At 40.1% G+C, this 20,305-nt stretch overlaps 2 protein-coding genes and 1 long non-coding RNA gene across 4 annotated transcripts in view; 2 read left to right on the plus strand and 1 right to left on the minus strand.

Moving 5' to 3' along the window:
• Nucleotides 1-606: 606 nt before the first annotated feature.
• On the plus strand, nucleotides 607-14,791 carry LOC104911253 (inverted formin-2-like). 2 transcript variants are annotated; one of them, XM_019615909.2, is made up of 13 exons: nucleotides 607-765; nucleotides 1,059-1,566; nucleotides 3,085-3,221; nucleotides 3,691-3,752; nucleotides 4,737-4,839; nucleotides 4,975-5,060; nucleotides 6,077-6,177; nucleotides 7,110-7,180; nucleotides 7,277-7,384; nucleotides 7,989-8,059; nucleotides 9,602-9,722; nucleotides 10,457-10,624; nucleotides 13,753-14,791. In XM_019615909.2, the coding sequence occupies exons 1-13, from the start codon at nucleotides 733-735 to the stop codon at nucleotides 13,873-13,875; spliced, it is 1,692 nt and encodes a 563-aa protein (XP_019471454.1). In that variant the 5' UTR covers nucleotides 607-732; the 3' UTR covers nucleotides 13,876-14,791. The 2 variants fall into 2 exon arrangements, with proteins under 2 accessions (XP_019471454.1, XP_010710277.1); XM_010711975.3 differs by having other exon boundaries at nucleotides 10,457-10,621.
• On the minus strand, nucleotides 9,560-20,041 carry LOC116216697. Its single transcript, XR_004159986.1, has 3 exons — nucleotides 19,507-20,041; nucleotides 15,325-15,464; nucleotides 9,560-9,653 (listed from the first exon to the last, which is right to left on the minus strand). It is a non-coding gene; the product is annotated as an uncharacterized LOC116216697 (long non-coding RNA).
• A 107-nt stretch (nucleotides 20,042-20,148) lies between these two features.
• ADSS1 (adenylosuccinate synthase 1) overlaps nucleotides 20,149-20,305 on the plus strand; it is a gene marked incomplete at its 5' end in the record, with an annotated part of 25,656 nt that continues 25,499 nt past the window's right edge. Inside the window, one exon of the mRNA XM_031553790.1 lies at nucleotides 20,149-20,247. Within this exon, the coding sequence (XP_031409650.1) occupies nucleotides 20,149-20,247 (99 nt within the window). The remainder of the gene's footprint in view (nucleotides 20,248-20,305) is intronic.

Below are 20,305 nucleotides of genomic sequence, written 5' to 3' on the forward strand. Positions count from 1 at the left end.
TAAAGATTTGTGCAAGGACTGGGGTAACAGAGGATTTAGCTTCCTTCTGCACGTAGCCTCTGACTGCGCCGCTTGTGGAATGCTGATGGTTTGCTCATCACTCCCTTATCCACATGGGGTGTTTCTAGCAGCACTGATAGCCACTACTATGGAAATTAAGAGAGAAATCACAAGGCAACTACACTTACTTAAGTGTAAGTATCCTAGGAAGTTATTTAAGCATAAAATATATAACTGTTTGCAAAAGAAAGAGTAATTCAGTCAAGAAAATACGACCACAAACCAGCAAGTAACCCTACTAATCTTAGCAGGTCTAGTTCCATGTTTAAAACCAGACATGCGTCTAAGCAGAGACTTCTGTGTAGTATTATACAAGAAGCTTTGAGAAAAACTCTACAATTTCAGGGCAAAGATAAAAGTTGCCCTAGATTAAAATGTGGCTAAAGGGTAAAATAAGACAATATTATTTATTTTCACACTTACCAGTCATTTCCCTGGGGGTTCACAATTCTCTAAGCAGTTCAGCTGAGTTCTCCTCAGCTGCAACTTGTTTAATTTATTAGGCTAATGCTTCTCTCAAAATCCCCACCCTTCTGCAGTCATTCTAAGCAGTGGTAATGTGGTCTCTGAGGAATAAGTAACTGCGTCCCTGCTGTCTGAGAAGTCCCCTACATACAGCACAGCACCTCTAGGAAGAATTCATTTCCCTCTTCAAAAGAGGAACTCGACTGAATGGCTGAGCAACAGGGCCAAAAAAGCAACCAGGTAGGGATTTATAGTGCTGACAGTACTTGCTCTTCCTATCTTTCTATGTCAGAACAAGAAAGTAGAAGGATCAGAAGACCCAAATGAACCTTGTGCTTAGATGTACTGTCTTACTACTGACTCACAGAGCTGAAACAACTGTGAAATGCTACTTGTGGATAAAAAAAAAAATAAAATACTCTCTGTCTTTGATGGGAAGTTGACTGCTAATTCTCTGTCTTTCTGTAGGTGTTGCAGTAACCAACAGCTGTGGGGAACCTTGCTAATTCATGCATTTCCTCCTTGTCTCGTAGGGCAGCAATATGGAACCAAGGGACAGCATGAAGAACCTGCTAACAAGCACACAGTGCCTGAATCACCGCAAACCACTACCCAGAAGATCTGTTGAGAAGGTGAACAAATGCATTCAGGTTGACATGGACTTGGAAGCGGAGAATCCTAGTATAGATTTGACTCTTTCTCCAAAAATCAGCCTTTCCAAGAAGCCTCAGCAATGTCCAGGGAACACGTCACCATCCCAGCAAGGTGTCTCCTCACCCTCCCAAGGGCAGCCTGCTATGCCAGCTCTGCTACCATTGCTTCCACCACCTCCATTCCTTCCTCCTAGGTGTAAGATTCCTCCCCCACCCCTTCTCATGCCTGGCATAAATGCACCATCACTCCCACCTCCCCAGCTGTGCAGTAATCCTGAGTGCAGCCATTTCACTTGTGGATACAGTGAGCAGCCCTGCCCTAAGAAGACACCGAAGCTAAGGATGAAGGTGTTTCACTGGCAGAAGCTCCCCTCTGACGTGGTGAGACGTACGTGCCTATTTGTAACCACCAGGCTGATGCTAATGTTGGGAGCCAGGCCTTGGCTCAGCAAGTCAGGTCATACAAGTGCTCCTATTGCTCAACCTCAGTCGTACAAAAAAAAAAAAAAGCCAGTAATCACAGATAGGGAAAGCCAAATTCTTCACTAGATTTGGATGAAGTGGACGAAATAATAGTTTGGGCAAAGCACTGATTTGAGGCTCTGTGGCCACTAAAATGTCTTTTTCTTAATTTCCACAATATCATTAAGTGATGCTGTGAAGTTTAATTAAGGTTTTCAAAACATGCTAAATTGCACTGAGTGGAAAGATGTGTGGAAAAGCAAAGCCCTGAGATTCTTTGAGCTTTTTTTTCTAACGAATTCTTGGCACATCATCCCTGAGTGTTGTTTCAGCTGAAGCTTTTACTACTTTTTTGTTTTGTTTTTCCCTTGCACAGCCAGAAGATGCATCATGCATCCAAGAAAACCCTTGTCAATAGGGCTGAGGAACACATAGGCTCAGGGCAGGATATAGCCTCCAACTTCATTTTGTTCTGACCACAGCTATGTGATTTATTTATTTATTTGTTTGTTTCCCATGAAAAATAACACTAAGGTTTGTGGCTAATGTGATCTGACAAAGGGGTTTGAATGGCCTGTTCCACTTTCAGCAAAGAGACTGCTGAAAGTTTCCAATTATGCTGCAGCTTTTAGAACTCATAATACATCTTGTAAGAGTTCTCCGTTGTCACAAAGAAAGGGGGAAATCAGAGTGGTAAGAACTTGCTGTTATGATAAAACATAAATACACATGCTAAAAACAGTTTGGGCTCAAGTCTTCTTCCCTAGGTCATGATCCAAATTCAGACTCGACTCTAACCTCTTCAGTTATACTATTGCAATCTCTCCTGAAGAAAAAGGAGGTGAGATCCTTTGTTAAAGATTCCAATATTGTAGATAAGTTCATACTTTAAAGTGCTGTGTGTTATTCAGGTGGCTTCTAATGATCCTACAATAACACAGGGTTTTGAAGTTTTTATTTTCTGTCCAGAGATACTTAAGTTTATTTAACTGGATGCAACATCCCCTGTGTGGCTCTCACAATTCTTCATTGTGTAGTCCATCAGTAGTGGTAGTAGTAAAAAGAACCATTGAATTGATCTGCTGCATTCATTTTGGTGAATCACATGTGGAGATAGTCTTTCAGATTTAATTATCCTTCAAACATTTGGGAGACTGTCTTTGGTGTATGCAACTCTTCAATAATTAACAGTAGACCAGGGCTAATGAGTGTCATAGAATCATCTAGGTTAGAAAAGAGCTTCAAGATCACCAAATCCATCCATCAAAATGACCTCCAATGTCCCATTACAGAACTATGTTCTTTAGTGCCACGTCCACTCATCTCTTAAATACATCCATGGTCACATTTAGTTCACCTTCTGTTTTATTTCTACTTATCCACAGTGCCTTGAAAGTGCTCCTTTCTCTCTGTTAATCCATCTTGAAGTGTTGATCTCTTCTAGAAAGCTGCTCCATGTGGGCTGTGGTACCAAATGGCAGCGAGGAGCTTGTAGAACCTGACTACACAAGCTTGGAGCTACTTTTCTGTGCCTCACCAACAAAACCAAAGGAGACAAGACCAGCAAAGAAGTCAAAACAGGTACTTGGACTGCTCGCTTTTTGTACAGCTTGGCAAACGTGAAAAGCTTATTCACTCTTTATTGTTGGCAATCTTCTATAACAAGGTAAAAAGGCTGAGATATTCTGGTATGCTTTGCCTACAGCTGCCTTGAAATAGAAACAGGAGAGCTCCAGAATTATATTTGTTGCAGTAACACTGAGTACACTGCTTACCTTTAGAATGGAAGAACTTGGGAATTAGAGTGCTAATTCTTAAAAAATGCATTATTCTAGACAGATCTCTTCCTTTCTCTATGCCTCTACCTCTCTCAAATGTTATTACATGTACTTCTGTAAATTGTTAGTTTTGTAAATTGTTCAATTAATGAAGAGTGATGATAATGTTATTGCTAGAGAAAAGTGAATCTGGCCCGACAAACAAGGGAAGCTCTAAAATTTCTGTTAAAATTAAGGCAAGTGACTGCATTTTTCTTTTTATCTTTTGGCAGGTCACATTCATTAGTCCGAAGAAAAGTCTCCTCCTGAGTATATTTCTGAAGCAATTTAAGAGGTAAGGTTGAAGATAAGTGCATTTGTTTTATGTGCGTATGTATGTTTCAGACATTAAATGAAATAAATTCATCAGGAACATTTTATAACCGCTATCTTTTCTTAGCAAGGAATCAAGATTCCTGACTGAACATTAAAAGTTAAATAACTTGGAAAGAGACATCTTGAGAAGTTCAGGTCCAAAAATCATTCATGATTTTTATTCGGTTTTTCTATTAATAGAAAAGATTTCTATAATTAATCAAATGGAAATCTGGTAAGTCACAGTCTTCACACTGGAATGAAAAGAAGCAGAGGAAAGGAATCTGTGTTAGTTTCTAGCAAAATAGAATTACTTTCAGATGCCCTGAAATACTGCAGGATGAAGTCTGTGGATGCCTGCCTTTTTGTGCAACAGCCCATGTTAGAAGGCCTTTGAAAAGAAATTCAGCCTTTGTGTTGAGAATAAACCACAGTTTGTCTGAAGGATTTTTTCAAACTCTTTTTACATTAAAAATTCTTCTTTCCAGTGGGAAAGAACTGTGAATAACCTAACCTAGTTGTTATTTCTTCTTTCTGTGTGATTCCCTGGGTAGTTGTGAAGCTCTCCTGAGGGCAGTTAGTGGCTGTGGGTTCAACAAACAGCTCCATCGTGACAGATGGAGCTGCCCTACAGCCAGAGCTGAGCCCAAAGCAGAGCAGTCTGGACCCATTTCAAAGACATGTGGACTGCCAAAGTTACAGGCAATGATTTGGAGTAAGGCTCTCTGAGATACTCATAACGATCTCTCAGCAGGAGAAGAGCTATCTTAGCCTGGGCTTTGCTGGAAGCAGCGAAGGACTCAAGAGTAAATCTCTTCTCAGTGATGTTGGATGCAGTAAGAGGAGAGCCCTCTGGGTTTGCTGCATGAAGAGGAACAAAGTTCAGAAAGCACATCTAAATGGTTAGAAAATTTTCTTCAGGCTTCAATGTCTCTTCTGCTCACAGCATCTCTCTTTCTCGCAGCTCCAATGAAGAAATTGCTAACATGATTCAGAAAGGGGACAGATCCAGGTTTGATGCTGGGATACTGAAACAGCTACTTAAACTGCTGCCTGAAAGCCATGAGGTATTACAAAGCCTGCTACCGTGACAGAGCTGGTTGTGCTTGCTTGGCTTGAAATATTTTCACTGGTAGAGCAAGAAACTATGACTGGATCCAGAAATAACTCTATGGGTATTTTGCTGTTTCATTTGCTGTTAGATAAACAAACTGAAGTCTTGCAAAGAAGAAAGGTCAGAACTAGCAAATGCAGACCAGTTTTATCTCCATCTCTTGGAAATTCCTAGGTAAGCAAAATTGCCTTTGTTTTCAATCCTTGAGTTTGACTTGTAAGAACCAACACCTCCATTTCCTGTACTAGAGGGATGTTTCTAACAGTCAGTCCTCAAGGTAAATAACCTGACTGCAAATTGAACAGCTAGCTGTAGAAACCTTTCCTTCCCAAAGGTCAAACAAACACACATTTGGCAAATTAGTGTTAAATTAACCTGGGTATTAATAAGCTTCTGAGAAAACTTCTGACTGTTGTGCTGTATTGTCCGCACGACACAAAGCTGCAGACGGAACCCAGCCACCACGATCTCACTCACTCCATCTCTGTTCCAGAGACTCTGGTATACGAAAGGGATCCCACAAACCGAGGGATGAATCACAGCACTGCTTGTGCTTTGACCACCTTCCAGGAATTTCCTGACTTTTATGAAGTCAGATGAGATGCATACAGAGAAATCTTTGGGCTCCTCTTAAAAACAGTGTAATTTGTTGTAAATCATAGGAATAGCCTACATAAATATGAGAAGCTGCATGTCCCATACCCCTTTTTGAAAATGTAGTGGTTAAAATGTGGCATTTATTTTTCTCAAAGTTACAGCTAGCTTTAAAATTAGTTTAGAGAATGTTTTTATGGGCCTTCCACGACATTAATCCATGGCTAGGCATAAATATCATTAAAGGGCATCACTGAAATAGAATCAGAATTTCTATTTTGGAATTAAAAAGGAAGAACAAAAATCCTAGCTAGTGCTGCCCAGGAACCATCAAAACTTATTGCCTTGTTATGCAAGGAAACGACTGCCAGATTTCAGCCAACACTGCTTTCTGAAAGAGGCATCTTTGGAAATGCCTCAGTGTTTGGTTTATTTATAATGCAGTTCAGTGAGAAGCATGTTGTGTCAGAACATTAAAGTGAACATAACAATGATGGTACTACACTTTGCCTAAAATGGGTTATTCTCTGCTGAATTTGATTAATTAGGTGCATAGTTTTTACTTTTTTTTTTTTCCCCTTGCTGATCTCTTTTAGCTACCAGTTGCGAATTGAATGTATGCTGATTTGTGAGGAAACACAAATTCTTCTGCAGTGTCTGTGGCCAAAAGCACAAGCCATCAGGACAGCTTGTGAAAGTAAGTGTATCAGAGATGTGTCTATGGCCAGTGCTCAGTCACGGGAAGCTTCTAGTTCTAATATTGATGCTATTAGAGGTGGCATCAATGATTTTATAGGCTATGATCTAATCAAAATTAACCTTTTAATTGCAGAAAACGTAGTTAGCTATCAAAACAATTCAACAGATTCTTCCCCTTAGAGTTCACTCAGTAGAATAGCAATTTATGCTGCTCTGCTTTAAGTGGAGCTTCTGTCAACAAGAATAAAACACTTTGCCTCTTCTCCATCAGTGACCCTGTACAGAAGAAGGAAATTTCCTACATGTCAGTGCCAGATTTTGTTTGAGTAGAGGTTGAATTTTTGTGCACAGCAAAGATTTTTGTCCCTAACAATGAATCGGTTCCAGTTTTCCTTCCATCCATGCTGGCTGCATGCTGGTTGATGCATCACAGTCTGTATTGGCTTCCAAAACAAATGTCCCTGATGTTCACCAGCGTTTCAGAAACTCCCTTCACACAAAATTAGCCTTGTTTTTTGTTTTAATAGTTATGCCTTAAAGGATGGCACTGAGACAAAGGAAGAAAAAAAAAAAAAAAAAGACTATGCTTTTCTTAACCTAGAATAAATGTACTGAAAATGCAGGCTATCACTTTTTGCCAATTTAAGCATTTAGTGGGTCTCCCTTACAAGCAGCTGCAGTGATTACACATCCATGCTTGATGGAAAAACTGGTTTTCCATATACTTGTAGAAAAGAGACTAAAACAGGAACTTTATTCATTCTACTTCCATTAAGTTGAATTATTTCTGTACTGGTTGATTTCCAAATTCATAAAAGAGGATTTACACAATCTTGGATGAGAATTTTGTTAACTCACTGTCAAATGTAAGGAAAATCCTGCTTCAGAAAGCTCCATTTAATTTACTGAGAGTGCTTTTCTATTCCTCAGCACTTCTTACCAGTCACCGACTGCCGGTTTTCTGTCAGTTGATTCTTAAAGTTGGAAACTTTCTAAACTATGTAAGTAGGCTGATTTTTTTTCTTCAATTAATTTCTCTATTTCCAAATATAGCCTAAAATACAAACACAAGGAACTTTTTTTTCTATATCTTCTAGGGGCATCACACTGGAGATGCTGGAGGTTTTAAAATCAGCGCCTTGCTCAAACTAACAGAAACAAAAGCAAACCAAAGCCACATTACTCTGCTTCACCACATTTTGGAGGTAGAACAAAACCATGAAATAATTTCTGTGGTTGTTACTCTCTACTATTAATTCCCCAGAAGCTAAGGGGCTGTAATTTTTCAGCAGTAACCACCACAGACATCTGAAGAGTGAGCCTCTGTACCTGGAATACAATGAAAGCTTTGCCACAGCTCCCTGGGCAAAAATAAAGATAAAACCCATTAGCAGTAATGCATAGAAAACCTAGTGTTAGCTTTCTTCCTCAGGTTTGCTTAACATGTCTGCTTTGTGTTTTCTTTCTCTTCTGCAACTGCTCTCTCATGGGGACATGCCTTCCAAATGCATCTGTCAGATGAGGTTAATTTTAGTGTTATGAAGACAAAATCTCAGGTCAGCTTGCGTGCTGTGGCAGCACATGGGTTGTAAGCCTGAGCAGTTAAGAGCCTTTTTTTTTTTCCTTCTTCTTTCCTCCCTACGGCTGCCAACTGTGACAGAAAGAAATGAACAAGGCTAAACTTACCCCAGCACTTATAAGGAGAAAAACTGAAGCATTCATTTTTCAATCCAGATATTGTCCAGCTTGAAAGACTTTCCTGCTCTTTGACAAACAGTGAAAGGTAATGATCTTTTCCTTCAATTTTAGGAGGTTGAAAAAAACCACAATGACCTGCTGCAGCTTCCCAGGGATCTTGACTTTGTTTCCAAGGCAGCAGGGTAGGACATTATTTGTTTTTGTCGTGTATGAATTGCCTCTTTTAAGCTAACAACAAGCTGAGTCATTTTATGGTGGTGTAATAAGGTCACAGGACTTCTCTGGTGTGTGAGAGCGCTTCCCTTCTAAAATCAAACAGGTCTGAGATTTGTAAATCAATCTGGTTACAACTTTTTATGTGGTGCTCTGAGTGATTCTTCTTTTAGATGCTCCACTACTACCTTAGAAATAAAACTAAGTAAATAGTGAACTTGATTTCAAGGATCATATTCCTCTATATATTGTAAAATAAATATTTCCTGAAGTTGCTCCATCATACTCTTATGCCGGGCCATAAGGACTATATGTGCAAAGCTGGAGTGAAAATAGAGTGGGGCAGTGTACTAGCAAGCAGGGACCTCAGGAGCCCCTGAGCTAACTATCAGCACTTCTCTCCAGTACAAGTGGGTGAAAAGAAAAAAAAAAAAAGTCTGGTTTTGGTGAGCCTAATGCCAGCTCAATTTGCTTAGTTCAGAAGAATCACGTGAGGGACATGCTGAATTGCACTAATCAAAATACGGATGTATAGCAGCAGGATTAACAGTTCTAATCTTGTTACGAATTCATAGGAACCTCAAAGTGTTTTAATTTTCCTTGTAACTAGAAGCAAGTGTAACTTGTAAATCTGGGGATGAATTGACATTGTTAAGTACCTGCTAAATAATAAGTTAAAAAAAGTATTTTGATTTGATTATGCAAGAAGCACTAATATAGTGCCAGGGCTTTTGCTTGTTATCTGTGCAGAATTTATGTTGGATGTTGTTCTGAAGCACAAATTTCTTTTTTCTATGTGCAGTAATAGAGGTACTTTTGTTATCTGAATCTAAACCTTGCTGATGCAATAAATGTGCTCTTTTTTGTGAAGTCATTGCTCTTAAATTTAGCCAAACCCACAAGCTTATAAAATTGTTTTATTAGTCAGCTTTGGGAGAGGTGTTTACAGTACAAATCCTGCATAGGGCTCTTCTATTACTGTTCATATCTGGATGCACCTTGTTACACAACATCAGGTTTTGATGAATCAGTGATTTTCTTTTGGTAAATGTGGATATTTGAAGTATAAAACATGTTTGCACTGTAATATGTTTGGTCCTCCATGTGAGGTAAATGAACTTTGAGATAACACTTCAGACTATAAATAGACGATGGAGAAAAACAGCAAGGAAGGAAAAGAACCATTTAATTATTGACAGTACTGGCACAAGAGTTGAGTGTGTGTTGCCTATGAATAAAAATAGACTGAAAATTTTGGAGGCTTTTGAACAGAGAGGTTCATCCCTGTGCTGCCCCAGGAAATGGTGCAGGCAGAAGCACAGCTGCTTCCTCAGATGAGGGTTTGAGTGGCAGAGAAAAAGGGCTTACATAGAGGAAAATTACCTCCATAAGCAGGGTTTGCTAGACAACTAATCCTACATTCTTTTGCAGAGATGTTTTTATAATTGTTTTTAAATGAATACAAAAGACTCACCCCTTTATTTTCATTGTACCTTTTATGAGCCTTTCAGGTTCCACTTTGACGCTATGCGGGCTGAAGCAGGTGACAATCTGAAGAAACTGCTGGAAATAGAGAAGCGTTTATTTTTGTCAACAGAGGATTTAAAAATACAGCACACAAAACTTGTTCAAGTAGGTAAAGGGGGCACGAGGTTCTTTGCATCCTGCTTCCCAATCACTTTAAATCTCTTCTCAAAGGCTCCAAAATTCAGCTTGTGATGGACACAGGGGTCTGTGGGCAGGGGTCCTAACAACCTCCCTCTGTACTGGGGTGGAGGAAGAGTCCTGTTTATTCTCCAATTCTGCAAAGTGATACTGTGATAAGGAAACAGCTGAGGAGCAGTTAGCTATGTGTGTGGGCAAAAGAAAGGAAGATGCTATAAATGAAACTTGTGATCCAACTATAAATATATATAGGACAGTAACATGTTTTGTCTCACTGCTCTTGGCGAAAAAAAAGAAGTGAGTGAACAGATTTATAGTATGGTTTTTATGTGCTTATTTCCAGACATCTTAGCTTTAAAACTTCTCAAAACAGGCCTATGTAACTAAAACTAAAAGGGGTAAATTCTGGTTCTGTGTATCCCTAGATAAGTCATCCCAGTTTGTGTCAAATTTTTGCCTGGTTACATGATAAAAGGGGCAGCATACAATGAGCTGCCCTGGTCCAAATGGAACTGGGGGAAATGCACATGGTTCAGTTAAGAAAACGTGGCATGCTGTGACTGAGTTATAATTGTCAGGTTTATCAAACCTACTCTTAAATGGGTTGGACTAGATGGTCTTTTCCAATGATTCTACAATTCTGGGCAGCTCAAAATGTATTAATTCTTAATGTGCATAAACTGTTGCAAACTGTGTCTCAGAGCAGTGTCAGTGCTTCAAAGGACCTGCAGGAGGAGTTGGCCAACATCGAAAAGAAGAAAGAAGAACTAGCTGACTATCTTTGTGAAGACCGAAAAAAAATGTCCTTGGAAGATGTATTTAACACAATGAAAACCTTCAGGGAACTCTTCCTCAAGGCCTTGCAGGTGGTTTGCATTTGTGACTGCTTAAAAATAGAAGGGTAACTTTTCCTAAGCAAAGTCTAACTGGATAATATGCTTACATGTTGGCATTTTACTGCATTAGTTCAAACCTACAAGCTTTACGTCCAGTACAAAGCTGCAGATTCCCTAAGAGATTACGTTTGGCATTTCATTGGCTTATAGGGTCTTGCTCCTTGCATTAAGGGGTAAGAAAACAGCAACTTCACCATAAAGGTTTGCATAACATTCAGTATCTGAATCAATGCACTTCCTCTAGGGATTTCTTAATGCCAGATGACAGTGGCTTCGTTTATGTGCTTTACTGACTACAGCAGAGGACAGGGATGGAATTGCCTTCACCAAGTATTGCCAAAATAGAGAAACGTCTGTTCTGGGCAAAGGCAGGGCAAGAGAGATTGAGAGGTGCTTCAGTGCAAATCAGAGCTTCTGGTCAAAGTGTGAGAGCTTCTAAGTAGTGTCTGAAGGCAAAGGATGGAGAAGATATCTTCATATATCTTCATGTTTCTACAACCTGCTCCTCCTATGAGATACTGGGCTTCAGTTTTGCAAGCAATGCCACCACCAGGCTCAGAAGCAATGTGATAGTGCCCCAGACAGTCTGGAAATTTTTTATTATTATTATTCTTTTCAAACAAAGTGCTTCTTCATTCCCTGAGGGTCTTTGTTATCTGTCAGATAACATAAACAGAGCAACACAAAGGAAATTGATAATATGAAACTACTTAATCTCCATCTACTTAAAGGAGGGGAAAGAAAGTGTTTCAAACACCACAACTGACACAATGGAAAGGAGCAGGTCTTCACACGGGGCTGAATGTTCCCTACTTCTCAGAAGAGCAGATGGCAGGAAGAAGGAGATAGGGAGACTATTTTCATTCTGCTCAAAGATAAAACTCAGAATTGAAGCTACACTGAGAACTGAGTTGTAAAATTGTGGGGAGAATGAAGTAGTTTGATTATGGAGGACTGGGAGAAACATTTGATTTCTCTTAGCTCTTGCAGCTGTTCAAAGAGGGGAGCTCCCTACAAAGAAGCCATTTAATTTCAGGAAAAGGAGAAGAAAAGTTAAACAAAATCTGCTCTAGGAAGTACCCAGATCATTACAAAGATTACACCAACAGCTCTGCGCGGGGATAGATTCTGAGTGCTCCCAGATAATCAAGCTGAAACAGCTGCTCCTCAGTAGGGTGTTGGAACAGGATGTGTTTTAGATAGTGTGAGGATATAGAGTTGTCAATGGAGCATCTTCAAATTCAGAGATCAAATATGTATCTGACATCTCATAGTGTAAATCCAAAGGGAAACACTTTTTATTTAATCTCATCCATACAGCTGTCTTCGGTAATTCAGGAGATGGAGAAAGGATTGTGAACGTTCATTCCTCTGCCTAAGTGGACTTTCTTGTGTTGAAGTAATGCTGTTAACAGCATATTTGTGTCAGATTTCTATGGCTTTGTTTTTTATTTCTCTGTACAACTCAGTTTAGGCTTGCTCAATCCATATTTTTTTCCTAAAGTGTTTTGGTTTGTATTTGGTACAGTGTGTGCTGCTCAAATAGCTAGACAATGTATCTACGCCAAATTGATCTCCTTTACTTCTTGTGGTATGTTACATGCAGGAATTCTCCCAGGGCCTGTAGATCTCCAAGTTTCTCAGTTGCCACAATATCTCTAAGACATTATGCAAACCACAGCAGGAATTTATCAGGCAGGCATGTAGGAGGCATACAAAGATGAAAGTCTTTTACCCTCACCCTAAAACTTCACCAACTGAAGTTTTCACTTTCTCCTCAGGACAAATGTATCTTTTTATTTCTTTGCCACGAAAGCACTGTTTTTTTGTTGGGTTTTTTTTTTCTTCTCCTTTTCTAGGCATCCAGAGAAGGTCCCCATAGCCTTGAACTTGCAGTGTTCCCAACTGGGACGCTTTTAGACTAACTGGTCTAAAAGTTTTTGTGGAAGAAATGATCCCAGTTTTTACCTTCTGTAAAAGATCTAAGGAAATTATGCACATTTCCTGGGACTTCTGTCTGGCTCATAGAAATAGTGGCAGGTGATCTGCAGCAATTAACTAAATCTATGAGTACTATGAGAACAAGTCTTTGCTGCTGCTAAGCTCCCTGCAAAGGAGACCAGATGTGTCTCACTGAGAATCTTATTTGCACCCATCATCATCTTCCAGGACATCAGTAAATTCTGTTATATGATAAAGCAGCACAAGTCTCTACAACAACAACCCAACAACTACTGAGATACCTACAACATGTAGATTAGCTATGGACTGGTTGCAATTAAAAGCAGGTGAGCTCCCAGGTGGTGAAGGCAGCGTTCTGATGATGATTGTAGTTCTGGAACAAGGATTCCACAAGCATTTAAGTAAATGACTTTTTGTCATCTTGATGTCCCACTGTAGTTAGCGTAGCTGATCAGAACTATCCTCCCCTGTCATTGCGCTGTCTGTCAAAACCCAGAAATGCTTCTGCATTGAGTAAATGTCTTTCTGTACTAGAAGTAATCATTCAACCTCTTTCTTTTCCTACATTAATTTTATTCGTCCTGGTTCCAAAAGTTCTAAGGAAACCAGAGTACAACCTGTCTACAACAGGCCCAAAGATTTATACCATCCTGACAGTTGGATGCCTCTCAGTACCAGCCATATGGTTTGGACTCTGCTGCTGAACACCACTGCATAAATATAGTGGGCAAATTTAAAGGGTGCCTGAAGTAAAACTGAATTACTGTTTAACATGGTTGGAATTTCTGGTAGAAGTCTCTGGGTACAAACAAAAGGTTGCTGTGGGATAAATATCTAGAATGTAATTAAATTAAACAAATGTTGAGTCTTGTGGGCAAAAAGATTCATTAAGAATGTATTTCAGTTTGTATTTGAATTCTTGGAGTTAAAGCTATGAACTCATCTGCTGGTAACATAAGATGGAGAAGGCATTGACCAAGAAGCTCAGTTGTGTTAATTACCGTCAAACCCCAGCAGCTGTAAGTGTGTATGGGGCATATTTAGAATAGTTGTTAATTGCAAGCAGAGCATACTAACTGGCTTTTCCTCTTGCAACCCTTCATATTTAATTTTCTTCTTGTCATTCTATCTCAATGCAGGAAAACCAAGAAAGGAAGGAGCAAGCTGCAAAGTCTGAAAAAAGGAAGAAAGAACTCAAAGTAGAAGACACGAAAAGGCTAAAGGCAGAGCATGGAAAGAGCAGTATATTTAGAGAAAAATGATTCTGTTTTTATTAGCCAGATTTTTATTAATTAGAAGCAGATTATGTGCTTAGCTATGGGTGATCTATCAGAGTAAGAGTGATGTAGCCATTGTTGATGCTACTGTTAAACAGAAAGTTTAGTAAAACATCAATTTTCAAGGGCTCATGATTGATCAGAAGAAATCATGACAGAAATGCTAAAAAAAATATCGCTCCCAATGAGCAAGTTACTCTATTTTTCTTAAAGTTGGGTAATATACTGGTATTGCTCTGAACAGCTGTTTGAAGGCTTTTAGGGAACACAATGAGGTAGCACAAACTTGAAGTTCCAACTGCCACATTGTCACTGACCCAGGCAAGCTGTGCCATGTATTACTGCTACCTCAACCTTCCCTTTTTTCTGACTAAAGTTCTGATTCCTTTAAGTGGTTACTGTGCACTTTAATAATAAGACTTGCTGAAAAACAGCAGTCTGATGTAAATCCAGAAAAGCTTTTGTTGTGCTGGGTGTGAGGTATTTCTAGTGTTAATATTAACAAGTATGTATTTTAACATTATATTTTGGTCAATAGTTGACCTGAGATTTCTGCTTGGTACCGTTTAGTTGTGATTCTTCATTCTTCAGTGAACTAATGCAAAACTGGCGTTAGTAAACTTGAGAGGAATTCACATAAATATTGCATTGGATGCTCACCCCTTGGAAGACTGTTTTCCTTTCTTCCTGTTGTCTACCTATATGGCCTTCTTTTAGTTCCTCCATCAAAACTACTCATCTTTAGAAATGCATTTTAAAAATACATACAAATACGTTGAAAACTGACCAAAATCATGTTTTCCATATTGTCTTGACAAGCTGTACTGCAAATGTTTTATCTACTTTGCCTACCTACTGTAAAGCTGCAGATTCAAACAATAAACCTTTTCTGATGTAAATACAGACAAGCAACTTAATATGTGGTAAAACAGAATTATAATGCAACATTCAGATGTAAGAGTTAAAGGTATGTGCCAACCCTATGAAAAGCAAGAGAACCAGACCAGAATAAGTTTTCACTACACAGTTTAGATGGAAGTGTCATAGTTTTCAGTCTCTTGTGAAAGGTAGATTTCTTTCTTGGGATATAAATTTATTCATTATTTGCTTTAAAAAATTGTGCTGAGTACAGGGGACAGTGAGAATCAGGCATTTTTGCAATCCTGTTTTGTGTGTCAGGATCAGATGTGGCGGAGGGCTGGAGATCAGATTCTTTAGCCTATGTGTAATTTTATTTTATTTTTTTAAAATCACATACTTAGCAAATGAAATAACTATTTTCTGAAGGAGAGTATGAAAAGAGAGTAAATTTAGTGAAGTTAAAGGCCTGGTACCACGTGAAATAACATGAACCTTTAACTTTGTAGTTATGTCCCTTGTAACCCTGTGCACAAATCTTTGAGGCCCCAATCCCACGCTCTCCTAATCTCTGACCTTAACTCCAGTCACATGCTCTGTTAGTGTCAATGTCTGGTTTATCCAGTTGTCTGAGGATCGTTTCTCTGCAGTTGACAGACATGCCAGGGGAAGCACACAGCAGCAAGGTCTCAGTGCAGGCCGTAATCTTGCTCTCTCTAATTCAAAAAGAAGATATGAAAGCAGAAGCAAATGTCATTGATGTATTATTAATAGATTACAAGCAAAGGCTTGCAGCTGCTCAAAAGAGCCAGAAACCAGTCTGAATAGTTACCAAAATTCCAATGTATGGCATGACTTAGGGAACACATCTCAGAACTACTTGACTGCACGTATTAAAAACAGCTTTACTTTCTACAGCTTCTGTTGCAGAAGCCTCCATCGTTGGACACTTACATTCTTCAGAATTGTAACAGATGCATGCAAAGACCATTACTCTATATTATTTCCCCATAAAGCACTGGAATTTTTAATTAACCGAGGGAAAAAAACAGCTGCTTCTAATGCAAGTTTGGGGACACGGCTATTGACCAGAACAAGAAACAAAGCAGAAGCCCTTGGGACCAAAACATGACAACGTGCAGAGAAGGTTATGTTAAATATCCGATGAGAACTTATGTATATAACTGTGACACTGTAACTGCAGCAGAGAGGGAAGTGTTATTAAAAGACAAAAAACAAGTAAGTTTTCATGGATGGTACTGGAGTTTTACAACATAATGATCACCTTTACATATAGAAATCAGTTGTAAATGCAGACCTCAAGCCCAATGTCTTATGTTCTTATATGCAGGGTTAAATATAACAGCTTTTCTCTGGCAAACTTCTTATTGTCTTACTTACACAGGACTTAATTGTTACAACCAAATAATCTGATATATGAACAAAAGTCATCACCATTCATTGGTCTTGTAATAGTAAAAGCATCCACTCTCAGAAGTACTTTTTGAGCATCTGGGCAAAAGGCTTCAGAAGAGACCCACAGCACTGAGATTCAGCATGTTACTAAAGTTAGTTTAGGGTTTCACACTGAATCATTTTTGCCAAATCTGTTCTTAAAACTGCCCAAAGACAAAAGAACTCCACAGTCTGGACAAAGCGTTGCTGTATAAGAGTGTGAATCAGCTCTAGTGTTAGCAGTATTGGAGCAAATCTGGCCTTTTTCACAGCTTCAAGCTTAATATAGCCTTATATGCCTTAAAATCTGTACGTGTTTCTCAGATCAAACAGAACAATAAAAGGTACAAGCCGTTTTCATTTCATCCTGTCCATCTGTCTGCAACAACCCTTTACATATTTTGTAGCTGTTATCGCAGCACCACTGGTCTTTTTTTTCCTAGACTAAACAACCCTAGCCCTTACAGATTTTCATCCTAGGGCCTGTTTTCCAAATCTGTGTAATGTAGTTGTGAATCTCTTCTTGATTTTCTTCAGCTGAGTCCCCAGCTGGATGGTTCAGCAGGGCAAAGGACACCTTCCTCTATTTTATAGCTTGTTCTTCCATCTCAGCGTGGTGTTTGCCTTCTTTTACAGACAATATTTTGACTCCTATGTAAAGAAGCATCCTGCTCTACAGTGTGATCTTACAGAATCACAGAATTGTAAGGGTTGGAAGGGATCTCTAGAGATCATCGAGTTCAACCCCTGCTAAAGCAGGTTCCCTACAATAGGTCGCACAGGTAGGTGTCAGATGGGTCTTGAGCATCTCTAGAGAAGGAGACTCCACAATCTCTCTGGGCAGCCTGTTCCAGTGCTTCATCAAGCTGACAGCAAAGACGTTCTTTCTTGGGTTATTAAGGAACCTCCTGTGTTCTGGTTTCTGCCCGTGGCCCCTTGTTCTCCTGCTGCAATCTCACTGCCTCCAGCTTTGTACCATCTGCAGATTCAAGAAGTACTCTCTCTATTGCACACTCCAAGTCTTTTATGAAAAGACAGAAGAAAATCTGAACCACATGTAGAGCCTTTGCAATTTGATCTGCACTTGGTCCAGATAAATTATTCACTACTTTCAAAGTATGGTTCTTCACATGCTTTTGTACCATCATACTGTTTTTATCAGGACAAGAAAACAAGTGTTTGGTAAAAACAGTATGATTTTGATTAATTTACTCTGCAGTAAATGTTAAGTGCATTGTTTTAATCATGTGGGCATACTCAGCTAGCATTAGTTACTGTGAAGTTAAAAGCATTACGTTTTTTATCTGAGTAAGCAGAACTTTGAAAGTTTTTCTTATGAAATCCCTAAGTGAAGTGTTGTCAGGTAGACTGGTCCTAATGGATGAGCTCCCAGGAAGAGACAGCTCTTCTGAAATCCTGATACCAATTCCTGAGCTAATGGTTCATTACCTTCTTCATTAAGACCCAGCACCAATCACCGACTGCTTCGTACTGCTTCTATGCTGAGTAACATATCTTAAACTGTTACTAAAAGATTTGCTCCCCTGCTAGATTAGTTTGCTCATAACATATTCTGTACTATTTTCATATGAAACAGTTCCTAGACATGGTATGTTTAATACTGCTGACACTGGGAAGAACATTCAACTTCTGAGTTTCTGAACATCTCAGTAATATAGTTGATATGATTACTGAAATGCCAAACAGAGCATAAAAAATCCTTCATCACTGCTTAAAACAACAAAAACCCGATCGTAACCAACCAACCAAACAAAAGAACAGCAATAAAATTACTCAGGAAAAAGATATGAGTTCCTACAGTATTGATTAGATGGTAGGATAAAGAGAGAAAAAAAGCCATGCAACAATGGCAAAGTTAAATGCCATACAGATAATAATAGGTATAGCTCTGGAATCCTCTCTGACTTTGTAGTAGAGCTCTGTGCAGGTTCTCATGCAGAGGAACAGCACCAGCAATACGTATTTCTTGTAGCAAAGGGTATTTTAATATTCTAGATGTGTAGAGCTGACTAACAAGCCATCAGTTTCAAAGAGAATTAAAGTATGTGACAAACGAGTGACAGCACTGCTGTGGTTTTGCTGTTCTCAATGCTCATGTTTACAAATCATACAAACAAGAATAAATGTAGTGTCTGACAAATAATTATTCCTCGGTGAGGTGACACTGAAAAAAAAGAAAAAAAGGACTGGAGGGGAACGAAACTGGGATAAAGCACAAAAAGTATGAGCAAAAGTAGAAACATCATGCTGGCAATTCTTCTTTTGCCATCTACTGAGACAAAACAAATGCAGGTAGTCATATATTTCACTAAGGTACTCAATGTGGTACGATTATGAAGAGGGCTTTAAGAAAAGAGAAGCTTAAGTCAGTAGGAAGAATTCCTTTTGCACAGCAGTAACAGCCCATATGTGAAATGTCAAGTAGCTGCATCCTGCATGTGAAATGCAAATGGCAGAAAGAGGTAGCAGTATTTCAGTGTGGAGAAGTCTGGGAGAGGAGCCAACTTTCAACATGTCTGTGAAACCTGACATGTCCAGGAATGACTTAGGTGAGACATTTCCAGCTGAAAGGAGAACACATTAGTTCCTGTGTAGACTAGGGAACTTTATGTGGACCACAGTGTACAATTCAAGCCACCCATGCATAATAAATATGAACTGAATTCAAAACAGGTGCCTGGCAAGCAGATGAAAATAACCAGGGAATCGAGAGCCAGCTAAAATCTACCTTTTACAGCCTAGCAAAACAAAGCCAGAAACTGGGTGTGATTCCTTCTATAAATACGTACGTGAAAAATGAAGTATTTAAACTAAATGACAATGTTAGCACAGAACATATAGACATAAATTGGCCAGAAGGCTAGAAATCAGCTGACGTTTCTAACTAGAACAGCTCTGCAACAGGTATTCACAAGAAACAGCAAAGTGTATGATTTAGTTGACGGCAATGATGAGGGAAAGTAGACCCAAACATCAGGAGATCGCTCCCAATCCCCTCTTCTGTGTTTATCACCTTCACTGATCAATGCCAAATGCTCACCTGGAGCATACAGTGTCACATCTTCCCTCCTTCCTCTTCCTTGAGAAGATATTGCAAAAGCCAGAAATGAAGCAGAGCAAATGTCTGCTGTCACCATGAATGCTTACAAAGTGCTGCAGGCTGCAATATATTCTCTCCATTTCTATATACGTGCATACATAAATTCACACATGCACATCTAAGCTGCATATGCACACACACACAGAGCACACATATGAATGTTTGAAATAGGTTACACATACTGTTACAATTTTATTTTTCAGCACTTGAGTGTCCCAGTCTTTTCATCTTTAAACATATGGTCTATGCTGGTCTCATAGTGACGGCCCGTGTTCTTTCAGGTCAGTGTGCGAGCGTGTGCGGTTGCATGTCACTACAAGTCTCAGGTGTCACAGGCTGCCAGCGCAGGGCATGTGCCTGTCAGTGTCAACAGGCGTGGATATTTTAGGCGTGTGTGTCTGCCAAAGTGCAGCAGGCTGCGTTTCTCAGGTCAGCGTGTGTACCTGTGTATTGCAGCAGTCTGCGTGCATGTCCTGCCGACAGCTTTGTGGCACAGGACACAGCTCCACGTGTGCTGATCCCCCACAAGACCAGGCTACCCAGGACCTGGCCTCGGACACCTCCAGGAACGGGGCACCCACACGCCTCACCACATTGCTCAGGCCTGTGCCTCACAGTAGCACAACACTGCGTGCCTCCGACCTCACGCAGCTCAGAGCGCTGCTGCGTGTGCCTCACGGCGACAGCCATACACTCTCGGGACTGCGGTGTCCCGAGATGTACCTCGGATGAGCGCGTCGTGCCCCGGTGCCACAGCCCCACGTCTGGCCGACACGCAGCGATCGCCGCACGCTCCCGTGCGTGTGCCTCGCAGCCCCACGTGATCCCGGCCAAAGTCCGTCTGTCGGTGCCGCAGCCCCAGCTATGTGTGTGCGAGGGGCACGCAGGCACGCGTTCGGCAGAGCGGCGCGCCTCAGCGCTCGGTGCGTGCACGGGGAGGGACTCGGAAGACTGAGGAAGCGCGGGAGCGGCGGGCTGGCG

This window comes from Meleagris gallopavo, chromosome 5, assembly GCF_000146605.3.
Source record: "Meleagris gallopavo isolate NT-WF06-2002-E0010 breed Aviagen turkey brand Nicholas breeding stock chromosome 5, Turkey_5.1, whole genome shotgun sequence".
In the NCBI taxonomy this organism is placed as follows: domain Eukaryota; kingdom Metazoa; phylum Chordata; class Aves; order Galliformes; family Phasianidae; genus Meleagris; species Meleagris gallopavo.

What these genes read in the sequence shown, in the direction of transcription:
- LOC104911253 (XM_019615909.2), top strand. Translation starts at nt 733, where the DNA reads ATGGCTGAGCAACAGGGCCAAAAAAGCAACCAG. An exon ending in TTTCTGAAGCAATTTAAGAG is followed by an intron (nt 3,753 to 4,736) that starts GTAAGGTTGAAG and finishes TCTTTCTCGCAG; the next exon opens with CTCCAATGAAGAAATTGCTA. An exon ending in TCCTCAAGGCCTTGCAGGTG is followed by an intron (nt 10,625 to 13,752) that starts GTTTGCATTTGT and finishes ATCTCAATGCAG; the next exon opens with GAAAACCAAGAAAGGAAGGA.